At 37.3% G+C, this 14,876-nt stretch overlaps 1 protein-coding gene across 1 annotated transcript in view; it reads left to right on the top strand.

The window, feature by feature from the left end:
- Positions 1-294: 294 nt before the first annotated feature.
- ALDH1A1 (aldehyde dehydrogenase 1 family member A1) overlaps positions 295-14,876 on the top strand; it is a 54,554-nt gene continuing 39,972 nt past the window's right edge. Inside the window, exon 1 of the mRNA XM_057549351.1 lies at positions 295-425. Within this exon, the coding sequence (XP_057405334.1) occupies positions 360-425 (66 nt within the window). The 5' untranslated portion in view covers positions 295-359. The remainder of the gene's footprint in view (positions 426-14,876) is intronic.

The raw sequence follows: 14,876 nt of genomic DNA, 5'->3' as shown, positions 1-14,876 counted from the left end.
AAAGCCAAAAAAATAATAACTGGCCTTAGTGGCCAGAGCAGCTGTGCTTCGTACCCTTATCACAGGTTTCGGCTTTGTAAATTAATTCGTCTGCAAATAGTGCCCTCTCTCCAGATGCAGCTTCAATGCTGTAGCACTGGTTTCTGAAGGATTTAAGTTTAAAGTCAAGGGCTTCCTGCCCTAGGTGTTACAAATAAGTAGTGTCGTTTTCTTTTTGCTCCCAGTTTGTTCATCCAATCATATCCCAGTATGCAAATAAACCTTAGCCCATGCAGATAAAAAGGAACAAATAAAGCCAAGTGCTCTATCAGAACCAAATCGCTGAGCCTGTCACCTGTGTTCCAGGAGCTGAACCAGAAATGTCGTCCTCAGCCATGCCAGATGTACCTGTCCCACTCACCAATTTGAAGTTTCAATATACTAAGGTTAGTACAACTTCTATTTGCTGCTTTGCCTCAATTTTATAAAAACTACGTTTATTTAAAGCACAAAAGGTCAATTTAAGTAAACTTGTGTAAAGAGCCCTTTGCAAATATAAAAATAAAAGGCTTGCAAAATGCCGGTCTGGGTGTAGTGTCTTGATCAAATAATGAATTCTAAATCGTATCAGGCAACTTTTCATAAATTTATTTCTTGAAATATTTCTGAGTGAAAGGAATTCTCTTCGTTGTAAAAGGTTCTTGTGCCAGGATTCAGGGGACTTTACTAAGCAGTTCTATTAACTTTCAGCAGAGCCTAGCATGTGTGATAAGAGAGGCAGATACTTACTAGAGAAACTTACTGGAGACAGACAAACAAATGGGAATTTTTTTTAAAAAGGAAAAAAAAGAGAGAGAGAGAGAGAAACAGAGCATAGTGAAGTAACATGATTTTTATATATGTCAAATGAGTGTCAAAATCGAAAGACCTCAGTCTGATAATTGGATGAAGAAAACTCCAGTTACAAAAAAATTCATGGGACTTGTGTTATTTAGCATATTTGGGGAAAGAAAGCATTCTTATTTATTTCTTCAGCCAAATTCGCTACCATTGGAGCCAGTATGTAATTGTTAGCTGATAAATATTTACAGAAACAAGAGAAGGAGCCAGACCCAGATTTAAAAATCCACAGCTAGGGAGAAGGAGGAAATGGATCCTATTTGAGTCGATCAAGACTATCTCTGAACTTTGCCTGTTTCACACTGTTACATTCCTGCTTTCTAGCCAGAGCCTAGAACTCCCAGAAAAACAAATAAAACAAACAAAACCGATCTAACCAAAATCATTTAAAAAGTGAGCTTTGTGGTGTGATGCAGAAAGGAAGGTAAGAAAGGAACTATTCCCACTCAGGGAGAGAGCCATTTTCCTGTCTAAATTAACCAATGAAAAACCAAGAGCATTATACGTTAATGATAAAGTCCTGCTATTATTAAATTGTTTCCTTACTTGCGACCATGGATGCTTTTGAAATCCTAAAGTCTGTTACATTTTCATTTTCATAAGCACAACAAATGAGGAAGTTGTTCAGCTGACTGCCTATTTTCCATAGGAAAGTGTCTGTAGAGATCAGATTGTGCCTTTAACATGGTTGACCAACAGCTACAAAGTGTGTTATTATTTTCACAAGGTTTTATTAAAAGGGAAAATATTTTTTGTCGGTTTGATTTTATTCCAAATGGGAATATGAAAAATGCGATGAGACTATACCCTCCAAAAATTTTGCACTTGGCAAAGTTATGCCCAAAAGATAACAAGACTCCAGTTTTGCCAACTTTCTTACTCTGTCATTCACAAGAAATTTCAATCCAAAGTAAGTACATTTAAAAATGCATTCATTTCATAAAGATCAAAACCATTGGCAATGATTGAATTATACCCTTACTATCATAGGAGTCTTTTTTTTTTTTTTTTCTATACTACCTGGGAAGATATTTTGGTAGTCTGCATGTCACTTTTTTTGAAAATTTGGTTTGCAGAAGTTTGCAGTCTTCCTTATATGTGAGTCTCCAGGGACATCTAGTATGAAATATTCTTTCTACTGAATTAAGCTTCATTTAGTAGTTATTAATTAAACATGTGAGAAACAGTAGTAGACAAATGAGATGGTCCTTAAAATCTAACATACAAACACAGATCTAGTGATTCTTTAACACATAGAGATGATTTTAAGATTAAAGTCTCCTGTTCACTTAAAAGTCATTACACAAGAACACCCTCTAGGGAAACTAACTGACCTTCATGTTCAAAAGGAGGCAAGATTCCAAGAGCAGGAATTTACTCTTGCATATAAGAACTTTTCTGGGTAAAAATGCCCAGTGCAAGTCAGTGAATTTTGATTGCTCACACATCTTCTCTACAAATCTGTTCTGCTCAGATACCATTTTATTGTCTGATTTATTGGTTACAGCATTTTCACACTTGGGAGGACACCAGTTATGTATGTAATTAAATCTAAATGGGTGAGCTTTTTCAAATGCCTTTGCATTTTCTTTTTACTGTGCCTCACTGAAGAATTGTATTGGATTTGCACTTGCAAGAGGAGTTGGAAAATGATGGTTATTAACTAAGTTTCCTGGTTGCAAACCAAATAAGCAAGGATTTTATAGTGTCTGAGAAATTACCTTCTATAGCTAGCCCCTAAACTCTATTATTTTTCTCCCACTGTTTCAGTGTCCGTCTTTATTATCGCTAGAATATATTGGTCGTTGGGGCAAGGCGGAGGGAAGAGACAAGCAAAATTGAGTAACCAAAAACTATTGCAACTCTGGTAGAAGAACTACACGCCCTTTCAAGCTTGAGACTGCCTCTCATCCAAACAAAAGACATCGTTGTCTCTTATGACTTATTTTCTAGTACAGTCGGTTTAATTTTTTAAGGTGCATAAAACAGAGATCAGAGTTTAAGAAATACTTTCTAAAATGATACCAAAGCTTTTAGACCTTAAAACCTCAATAACATCATTATAAATGCACATAAACTCAGATTTCATCTCTATTCTCATTTTCCCCCTTTCCAATTCTAAACAAACCTTACATCTGCCAACTCATCTGTTTTGCTGAGCTTTTCAATGATGAGGTTCTTCGGAAATTACGTGATCTTTGGGCAAACTACATTACCTCTCTCTGCCTTGGTTTCCTTACGTGGAAAATAGGAATTCCTAAGGTGGAAGAAAGCATTAAATGAGTTTAATGAATTTAAAGCACTTGAAATAGTGCTTGGCACATGGGAAGTGATCGATTAACATTAGCTATCCTAGTCCTATTTATATTTCTGAATTCCTTCCAATTTTCCAGAGCCTTCTTTTACTCAGCCTTTCCTAGACCTGTTTCCCGCAAGTGTCCCTCTCATCTCATTCTCTTTTCCAAGGCTTTCTGTCACTCTTTCTTGCACAGTCATGCCCCACCTGACAGGACCGCATTGGAGCGAAGTTCCAGGGGTTGGTCTGGGATTTCAGGGATCAAGAACTTTCTCTTACAGGATTTGGTAAATTTGTTTTCCAGTCTCCCTTCACAATACTGTTTTCTACCTTAAAAGACAAATAGAAAATTCAAGAAGAAAGCTTTCTCAGACAGGATTCAAACCCCAAAATATTTAACTTGACTCTTAAATGTAACTCATTGAATAACGATTTATTCATGCTAGAAAAGATCTTCATCAGCTAATGACATTTCACCGCACACCCCCCAACACACAGGAAATATCATAGTTAAGTTTCATTGTGTTTACTCTGTGCCAATGACTGTTTAAGTCCTTTACAATGATTTTATTTACTCCTTACAATGACCCTACGAGGACGTTACTATTCCTGTTTTGTAGATGAGGACACTGAAGAACAGAGTGGCTAAGTAACTTGGCTTAAGTTACACAGCTAGTAAACGACAAAGCTAGACTTGGAATGCTGGCAGTCTCAGCCCTCACACCAACAACTGACTTGTCTAAGACCAATATCACTACTTTGGGACATGGCGTTGCTGACATTCTATTTTATCTTTATTCTGTCTTTCATTTGTCTATTCCTGATTACTGGAGGGGACATGCCCATGAGCCTTTCCAGCTGTTACTCCGCTGTTCCCAGGCCAACAGGAGGAAGTTTGCCACCAACTTAGAAAAAGAGGAGAACAATAAGAAAGGTTGGAAATAAACAGACTCTCTGCTTTGATTGAAAAGGCGGCCTTTGGGCTGGGAGAGACCATGATGCAGAGGACTTTGACATAGGTGTGCAATTTCTACATGAACTGCATTTCTTCAACCCATAGGAAATAATACATTTTGGTTAGAGGAGGAGATATTTTCCTAGATTTCTGGTATTATTGTTTAACCCATGTGGGTTAAAGATATATTTTTGATAAAGAAGAGTTATGAATCATTGAATACTATGTGCTAGGCACAATTTAAAGTGGTTTTTTTTCCCCCTACCATTATCTCCTTTTAAATTCTTACAACAGACAAATTCAGGCCACATGCAGTTCCAAATACTCCACTCTCTTCACTCATTTCTCCCTTTTTCCCTTCCTCTCTCCCATTTTACCTCCCTTTATTTAACAAATCATTGAATGACTGTTCTGTGCTAGGTCTTATGATATAAGAAAGCTAGTATGATTCTTGCCTTATGGAGCTTATATTCCTGCAGGGTGTGGGGTGGGAAGGAAGGAAGCAAGTAAGTAAATACTTTAATCACAAATTGTGGTAAATGCTAAAAAGAAGAAAACAAAGCCGAGACAATATGAGGGGAAGAGGTTACTTTGGATGAGGTATCAGGGAAGGCCTCTTTAAGAAGGGGACAGTTAAGGGGAACCTGAGGGATGCAGAGCATAAGGTGGCCACGGAAAGTGGGGAAACAAAGATCCAGAGGTAATAACACGTGCAGGGACGTCTGCGGACAAGAGTTGGGTATATTCAAAGAACTATCAAAAGGCAAACATAGCCGGAATAAAGTGAGGAAGAGAGAGCATGAATGAGATAAGACTTGAGATGGAGGCTCCAGCCAGAATGCCTGATGGATTTCATTTGAGGGAAACCACTGAGGGGTGCTTAAAACAGGACAGGACTTATGTTGAAGACAAAGACGATTGTGCCATGGCACTGCTTTCGTTTGGGAAATCTTTTTAAGTCTCCTCTGACTGAAGCAATATTTTGTTTGCTTTTGGCTTGGAAGCAGTTGAACAAATAGCTGGATGGCTGCAAGGTGCAGTGGCTTAACAAGATAAACCCGGCTTCAATTTCTAGCTCTTCTACTTATTTAATGATATGACCTTGGCCAAGCTTCTAATCTCCCTGAGTTTCAGTTCCCTTGTCTGTAAATTGGGAATAATAATGACTACCTTGGAAAGTGGCTGTGAGAATTAAGTGAGGTAATTTGTGGAAAGTGCCCAGCACTTATTAGCTCCTTGGTCCAGGCTCTCTTTAACCCTCTCCTTCCCAAGATGACTCCTAGAATTCTAAAAATTTTCAGTTGCCAATGTACTTGGAAAAAATACTTGCACTGCTTGTCAAAGTTCAAAACTACTTTCATCTGCTGGTTTCATTTGAAGTTCATAATTAACCACCAGGAAGGAGCTGGGAAGATGTTACTTGTGACCCATTTTAGAGCTGAGGGATCTGAGCTCAGCTTAAGTGACTTGCCCAAGGTCACACAGCTTTTAAGAAGCAAACACAGAATGAACTGGATTCTGAATATCTTATTTCAGATCTGATTCTTTTCCACATGATTTCATATTTTTCCTAAATACTAAAAATAGTATTTGAATCTCACTGGATCGTCTCTAACAAGTGTTTTTGCACCTGTTATTTAATTTGTATTGTGCATTCCTTACTCCAATAGAGAGAATGGAAATTTGGATGATAAGAGAAGAGAGATGATTTGGACACTAGATCCCTAAACACGTGGACTAATAGAAAGAAGATACTCTAGAGCAGTATATCTCAAATTTGATTGTGTAAGTGCCTCACTTAGAGACCACGTTGAAATGCAGATTCTGATGCTGTAGGTATGAGGTGAGGTATGGAATTCTGCATCTCTAACAGACTTACAGGTTTTGCTGATGCTACTCAAAGCATGGTCCATTGACCAGCAGCAACTGTCTAAAAGTTTTGGGTCAGCCTTATAACTTACCTACAGTGATCACCATCTAATTACTTAGGGGCTTGACTTCCTATTTCTCCCAGAAACTCACTCACACCCAGCCAGGTCAGAAGCACTTACTTTCTCTTTTAGTGCCTGAGTCCAGCAGGAACTATGTCATGGCCACAAACCAGTGATGAAACCAACTATTGATTTTGATCCTGGGAGATAAACATTCTCTAAGAATGCAATATTTTAGCTCATCTCTGAAGACAGTGTCTTGGCAAATTGTTTTGTTCTCTGGCACCTGCCTGGCTTCAAGAAAACCTAATCAACAAAATCCTAAAGTAAACAGCACATACCCTAAAAGAGGGTGTTATTCCCATTTCATGAGGACTCTCAGGACTACAAGTGTTCACATGATTTCTTTAAACTGGACTTCACCTAATGGATTTGTCATTAACTACTTGTCAGACCAAGGGGGCGGGGTGAGAAAAACTCTTGAAGAGTATGAGAAACAACTCATTTGAAGAGCAACCCAAAGCTAGATTAGTGCCTCTGAAATGGCATGGGTAATCTATGGGATGATATAATCCAGATCAGCAAAAAAGAACCCTCATGGGAATACGGGCATTGATAAAATGGCCATAAACCTGTCTCAGAGTAGCAATTAGATGGCTTGCGGAGGGGCGGGGGTGGTGGTGGTGGTGGTGGTTTGTATTTTCATAATGCTATTATAATAGTGGTCAAACGCATTACACATTTACCAGATTTAAGTGGCAACGTAGAGCCATGTTCCAGAGAACAGGAGCAATAATTGCTTCATAATTAAACATTTAATGAAGAGCCACTGCTAATCTACAAATCAGAAAAGTAAATATTTGTGCAAACTGGATTTCATCACACTGATTTATTTGGAGTATACACACGTGCATATGTATGTGTGCGTGTGTGTCTGTCAAAAGTTCCCACAAACACTGGCGTTGCTTGCAAGGTATGTAAAGTGTTGTTAATATTGGATTTCTGATGTTATAATATCTCTACCTGATGCCTTTATTGTAATGTTGGAATTGTTAATGTATATTTCTTGGCTGGGGGTCTGCACAAACAGCACAGTTCTTAAAATTTTGCCTGAACCGCTACCTGCCTCACCCAGATCCCATTAACTATTTCCACTGCTCTCCCAATACTTTTTCAGAAGTCAAAGGAATGCAAATATCAAACAACTGAATTATGCTCTCCATTTGGCACTTTCTTTAGAAGGAAGAAAGCTTATATGCGAGCAATTATCTTATTGGGTCTTGATAATTGTTAAATATTAAATACATACAGAACTTTCTAGTGCTTCTGCATCTTACCTCTTTGATATAGGGTATATATGATGTATGGAAATTATCGACAAGTGTTTTTGTCATTTATGGGACAAAATGAAGTTGTGGCTCACAACAGAAATGCTTTAGCATCTTTTCTTTTCCCCTAATTGATTTGAAAAGGCTGAAAGGTTTTTCAAAGAACAAGAAAGAATAGAGTATACATTCATGTTACTGAACTCAGACTATAATATAAAACAGAAATGAAAGGAAAATTTTATTTCTCCTACTTTTCTTTTGGTCACCCCCTCATTTTGTTTTCATTCTTTTGACTGCAGTTAAGTATTTTCTTGCCATCTGTTATTTCCTCCTTAATTTCCTTTTAGACTTTTTTACTTTGAGTCTCAACATTTTGCTTTGCAGCCTCAGGTTTGGGTTGAAAGCAGTTGCCAGAGATCTAGCTTTGATTCTTTTAAATGTTTAACACCTGACTTTTGTTCAGTCTCTCTTATTATTGAACCCCCATCTTGTTCTTTCTCCCTGCCCCCACTCCCCACCCTCAGGGTCTTTGGTGCTTTTTAGGTTCCTAATGCTGAGAAAAGTTTACACATTTACAGCATCCGTCACTTCCTATACGTTTACAACAGTACCCATCACTTCACATGCCCGAGACCCAGGCTCTCAGGTTTGGAATTTCACACAGGTGACATAAAATGGAGAATCTCATCAAACTTCCTCACTCTTGGCATGACTTAAAAGAAATTCTTTGTACGTTGAAAATGTGAAATCTGTTAAAATCTCTCTGCCACCAAGAAAGCACTGGCTTCTCTTACGGCATCTGGAGCCGCTGGCCAGGTTGCAGTTCTACAGAGATAATGTGAATTTAGGGCTCCCCGAGTGACTGTTGGAAGGAGCCAACAGGTTCCAAAAATCTCATATCAGCAGATAAGGCTAATAGGTTTTATTTGCCTATTAGTCAAACCTAACTTGATCTAAGCCAGACATATTTTGAAGAAAGTGCTTATTTATTTAGAATTGTAGCTTTATACTAAACACACTAAGATATAATAACTTTTCCTCAGGAAAGCCTTTTTTTCCTTTCAAAATTATGATTTATTGTTGGACACTAAACTACATTCAGGAAACAGCCGCTTTTTTTTTTTTTATCAAAGGTTATGTAATGCATCTCTTACAATCTGACATATCTAAAATTGAAAGAGTAAAAATCAATTTTTAAGTTGCTTCAACATTTCCATTGATTGTTTCCCCAAATAAGAAGCACTTGAAGTTTAAGAGTATGAATAGGCATCTATAATTTCCCATCAATATTGTGGACTTTAAGTTGAGTCTACTGCACATATATATTATCCTGAGTCCAAAATTCATAATTAGAATATAGTTAACATAATGGTTAAATAGGATCCAATTTTTTTTTTTTTACTTTTATAGCATGATCCTTTTCCCCCTAAACTTGCTAAAGGCAATCAGCAAATGGAAAATGAGGTTGTAACCATGATAGATCATTTCAACAGGCCTAAAACAGGTTTCATAATCATTATAATAAACATTCATTAACCTACACATCTCCATATAACCGTTTTATATAACTATAGGAAGGATGGTTATTCAAAAACATTCAGTCACACAGTTAGCTGGAAGGCAAATATAAACCCAATAAAATTAAAACAGAAAAAAAGATGATTAAGATAGTCCCTATCAATAACTTCTCCACAGCTCAGGGGAAAAAAAAGATGGTACAACGCTTGACTCTTTCATCTCATTATCTGTGCTGAGTTTTGTTTTTACGCTGCAAGGCCGCTGTTTGGGGGAGAATGTGTATCATTCATAATTTGCAGACTATACTGCTATGTCATTCTCCTCTAAAGCCTTAAGACGTCATGCCTGGAATGTTAAAGTGGTCTCCAGGCAAATCCCCTGGACTGTTTGTGCTCCTCAAATCCATTTTGGGTACATTAAAATCAATATTCCTAAAACATCCATTTGATCCTGTCCCTCCCTTATGACATCCAGAATAGAGTCACTCAGGTATCAAGATCCACCACACACTGGCTTCATTTTCACTGTTGGAACTTATCTAAGACTTGTTTGCACTGGAACCCTCTGCCTGGGGCTGATCTCTCTACTGTGTTCCAAATACCCCAAGAGGGTTCCCTCCTTCTGCCCCTTGTTTTCCTTTTTTTCTACCAACCCTATCTTCCAGATTGCATTCTTCCAGCCCATGCTCCTCTCTTCCATGAGTTTCACTCTGCAATTTACTGACTAAAGCACTGCTTTGGTCATCGTACTCTACAATCTTTAATTCTTTACTGGCTGACCTTGATATAAATATACTCTCCTCTTAGATCATAAACCACTTGGAAGCAGGGGCCATAGCTCACTCATCTTCCATGTTTCCATATGACCTTACAGAGTATTTCTCAGGTATCTACACATTATTTGACAAACACTTTTCTGATAAAAGAAAAGTGACCATTTGGGATTGTGTGAGTGTAAGCACAAATTCACACAAAAATTAAGTTCACTGTGTTTTCCTTTATTAAAGGTTAAAACTGAATAATGCAGACTAGCTGCTGGTAATTTGGGATCATCTACAACTGATCTCTTCAGTTGCCTGGAGGCTGACAGATAAATTTGTGTTCTTGCTCTAATGCTCATTTACAAAATATTCACTGACTTTAATCTGAAAGGGGAGTTTTATGTACAGTTTAAATGCAAGAGCCTGATAATGAAAGTAGATGGCACATACATATTGTAATGGTTCTTTCACCAAAAGAGACTGTATGAAGGGATTAAAGTAAGTTATAATATATTGAGAGCGTATTATTGAAAAGTTGAAACCACAAATTATCAGGGTGAGAAGACTTAGGTGGGAGCTGGAAAGCTTCACCACAGGCCTATCAAAATATTATTATATTTTGATATATATTATATTTTGATATATATTATATTATATTACATTCTGTCTCTTCTTTTTATGAGAGTTTTGGTGAAATTATACTGTGGAAGGGTGGAATGCTGGGCATATCTCTGACAGGGTGAGACTTTGTGCTCTCTTAGTTTAGAGATATAAAGTTGGAGGAGGGGATACTATCTTTAGGGCAGAGAAGAGGCAGAATTAGACATCTGTGAGTGAATCTGAATCAAGTTGTGCAAGGCTGGCTCAAGAATCTAGAGCAAGTACCATGATGTCTTTAGTTTTCTGTTTATAATTTGATGAGCTGATATGTAGATAGCGAGCTTTAATTCAAAACAGAACATAATAAGTAATTTAACAGTAGGATATGAAAATGCTATGTTAGGAAAGAGAAAAAAAGAGGTTAAATCCAATTGGACAGACTAGTGAAATCTTCATGAGGAAATGACATTTTAAAAGAGTCTGAAGTATGAGGAGAAGAAAATATTGAAACTCCAGTCTGAGGAACAGCATGAATCAAGGTATGGAGGAGAAAAAAATCCATGGTATTTGAAACAGTAGAATGAGGCTGAAATAAAGGGCAAATTGAGGAAAGAGTGGGATAAAAGGTTAGAAAAGGACACTGGGGCCAAACCATAAGATACCTCAAATGCCATGCTCAGTAGTTTGAGAATGGAGAACCACCTAAGTGTTCTGAGGAGGGGACAAAATTTCAACTGGCCTGGCTTAGGAAGATTATGTTAACGGTAAAAATTAAATTTCAATTAGGCAGAGGTGGGGGGCAGGGGGAACAGGGAAAAGCTTTTTTATGATAGTATAAAACATAGTGATACAAAAGGATGAGTAGGGATTTTGTGTGCCATTAACAGAAGAGGGAAAGTGTGTGTGCATGTAAGAGAGAGAATGCAAGAGCAAGTTTTAGAACCTTAGTTTGAGGTGAGAGCAGCATAAAGCTAGAGATGACAGTGAGCTGAACTTGGGACACTTAGATCGAGGTGCTTCCCAGCGATCCCACGTGGGGAAAAATAAGAGGTAAAGGCTAAAGACGCATGAAAGAGAATACTCTTTAAGAGTAATTACAAAAAAAAAAAAAAAGAGTAATTACAGGATTCCATAAAATGTGTTTTTGATAGCTAGAATGCTGATTCACTCCAAGAGACGTTGAGCAAGTCAGTAGTTTTAATCTGAATTTATCTTCCTTCAAGTTGAACTAAGATGCCAATTTTTTTTTTTTTTTTTGGAGGCTAAGAGGAGTTTTATGCTCTTCGTCTATATTCCATTACCCTATCAGAGAAACAAGGATTTTCTTGATACCTCTATCTTTCTCAAACCTCCATGTATGCGTCTTTGGACATCCAGTCTCTTTATCTGAACTGCTTTGCACCCCTCCCCCTTTATTTTTTCACGCCCACATCTTTTTCCTGTCAGTTCCAGGCTAGCACCACAATTCTTTTGAACGCCTCCAAATACATAGGTTATATTGGCAGGAACAGGCAAAGAAGGAGACTTATCCTTCCCCTTGTTTTTTAGCAAATCAAAATATCAGAGTGTACTCACGTGCAGAATATTATAGATCTTACCCATATGTAGCTACTGGATTCTAGGTCCTTTGATTCAATTTTAAGTTATTTATTTAAGAGTTCTTTACTGAGGTTAAGGTCACTTGAGGACTGGGATTGTGTCGCACACCTTGGACACTTCAGCTGGGAATTTTTTATTCTGAGGATAAACCAGAAAAACAGACAAACATAACTTTATTCATCACATAAGTAGTACTTCTTAATTTGGCCTCATCAAATGTTTTTATTCTATGAAAAGATGAATATCAAAACTCTGTTAATTTCCATAATGAAATGCAAACTCAGGGCTGCAAAAGTTGAAACTCAGACTTTTTAAATGATGACATACTAACACTTCTTAATATTCTTATTTTTTTATTGTGTACAAAAAACAAAATTCCATTATTTTCTAGATCCTTCTGTTTCTTTAGATGCAGGTCTCTTTCTCATAGATAGCACTAAGAAATCTAGTACCTGATTTCAAATGAGGACAAATAATTTATTAGATAATCTTTTTAAAAGGAGAATGAAACCCTTATGCCTTTAAAAAGTCGATGAAAAAATGTCACTAGCCAATTTTTTTCTAAGCAATCTTCTTTTAAAATCCTCTCTCAGGCTACTTTCAAGACAGTAAAATAAAGGATCAGAAAATAGTCACTTATGATACCAAATCACCAGTAGCCCAAAATGAACATGTTCAGAATCTGAAGTAGAAAATAGACAGTGATTCATAAAGATCAAGCCCACTCAAGCCTTTGCTCTTACCTCAAATTTATGGCTATTTCAGATAACAGCATCTTTTTCTAGATTGCCTTCTCCAGTCTGTATTTTCTATTCTTTAAATGACCTCATACCTTAGTGAAATTTTAAAGTATTACCTTATTTTAGTGTGTGTATGTGTGCATGCGTGTGTGTGTATCTGTGAATGTATGTGTAAAATGTCTTAAACAGCTAAAATATTCTTGGAGGGGGCAGGTAGGTGAGGGAGGTGAGGTTGTAACATTGGCTTCACCTATGCATTCTGTAGTGCTTTAGTTTAAGTTTATAAAGAGCTTCCGAAATTTGCTGCATATTTAAATGCTTTTTTAAAAAATAGATCTTTATTGGAGTATAACTGCTTCATAATACCATGTTAGTTTCTATTGCACAAAAAAGCGAATCAGCCATATGCATACACATGTCCCCATATCCCCTCCCTCTTGAGCTTCCCTCTCATCCTCCCTATGCCACCCCTTTAGGTCATCGCAAAGCACTGAGCTGATCTCCCTGTGCTATGCTGCTGCTTCTCACCAGCCAACTATTTTACATTCGGTAGAGTATATATGTCGATGCTACTCTCACTTCACCCCAGCTTCACCCTCCCACCCCATGTCCTCAAGTCCATTCTCTATGCCTACCTCTTTATTCCTGCCCTGCAACTAAGTTCATCAGTACCATTTTTTTTTGTTTTTTTTTTAGATTCCATGTATATGTGTTAGCACATGGTATTTGTTTTTTTCTTTTTGACTAACTTCACTCTGCATGAGAGACTCTAGGTCCATCCACCTCACTACAAATAACTCAATTTTGTTTCTTGTTATGGCTGAGTAATATTCCATTGTATATATGTGCCACATCTTCTTTATCCATTCATCTGTTGATGGACATTTAGGTTGGTTCCATGTCCTGGCTATTGTAAATAGAGCTGCAATGAACATTGTGGTGCATGACTCTTTTTAAATTATGGTTTTGTCAGGGTATATGCCCAGTAGTGGGATTGCTGGGTCATATGGTAATTCTATTTTTAGTTTTTTAAGGAACCTCCATACTCATCTCCATAATGGTTGTATCAATTTACATTCCCACCAACAGTGTAGGAGGGTTCCCTTTTCACCACACCTTTTTCAGCATTTATTGTTTCTAGCTTTTTTGATAATGGCCATTCTGACTGGCATGAGGTGACACCTCCTTGTAGTTTTGATTTGCATGTCTCTAATAATTAGTGATGTTGAGCATTTTATCATGTGCCTCTTGGCCATCTGTATCTTCCTTGGTCAAATGTCTGTTTAGGTCTTCCACCCATTTTTGGATTGGGTTGTTTGTCTTTTTGATATTGAGCTCCATGAGCTGTTTGTGTATTTTGGAGGTTAATCGTTTGTCTGTTGATTCATTTGCAAATATTTTCTCCCATTCTGAGGGCTGTCTTTTTGTCTTGTTTATGGTTTCCTTTGCTGTGCAAAGGCTTTTAAGTTTAAGTCCCATTTATTTATTTTTTTATTTCTGTCACTCTAGGAGGTGGGTCAAAAAAGATCTTGCTGTGGTTTATGTCAAAGAGTGTTTTTCCTATGTTTTCCTCTAAAAGTTTTATAGTGTCTGTTTTACATTTGAGTCTTTAATCCATTTGGAGTTTATTTTTGTGTATGGTGTTAGGGAGTGTTCTAATTTCATTCTTTTACATGTAGCTGTCCAGTTTTCCCAGCACCACTTATTGAAGAGGCTGTCTTTTCTACACTGTATGTTCTTGCCTCCTTTGTCGTAAATTAGGTGCCCATATGTGCGTGGGTTTATCTCTGGGCATTCTATCCTGTACTATTGATCTATATTTCTGTTTTTGTGCCAGTACCATACTGTCCTGATTACTGTAGCTTTGTGGTATAGTTTGAAGTCAGGGAGCGTGATTCCTCCAACTCTGTTTTTCTTTCTCAAGATTGCTTTGGCTATTCGGGGTCTTTTGTGTTTCCATACGAACTGTAAGATTTTTTGTTCTAATTCTGTGGAGAATGCCATTGGTAGTTTGATAGGGATTGCATTGAATCTGTAGATTGCTTTGGGTAGTATAGACATTTTCACGATGTTGATTCTTCCAATCCAAGAACATGGTATATTTCTCCATCTGTTAATGTCATCTTTGATTTCTTTCATCAGTGTTTTATAGTTTTCTGAGTACAAGTCTTTTGCCTCCTTAGGCAGGTTTATTCCTAGGTATTTTATTCTTTTTGTTGCAATGGTAAATGGGAGTGTTTACTTAATTTCTATTTCTGAGTTTTCGTTGT

Source organism: Balaenoptera acutorostrata, chromosome 6, assembly GCF_949987535.1.
Source record: "Balaenoptera acutorostrata chromosome 6, mBalAcu1.1, whole genome shotgun sequence".
In the NCBI taxonomy this organism is placed as follows: Eukaryota; Metazoa; Chordata; class Mammalia; order Artiodactyla; family Balaenopteridae; genus Balaenoptera; species Balaenoptera acutorostrata.
This window is presented reverse-complemented; position numbering and strand designations above follow the sequence as displayed.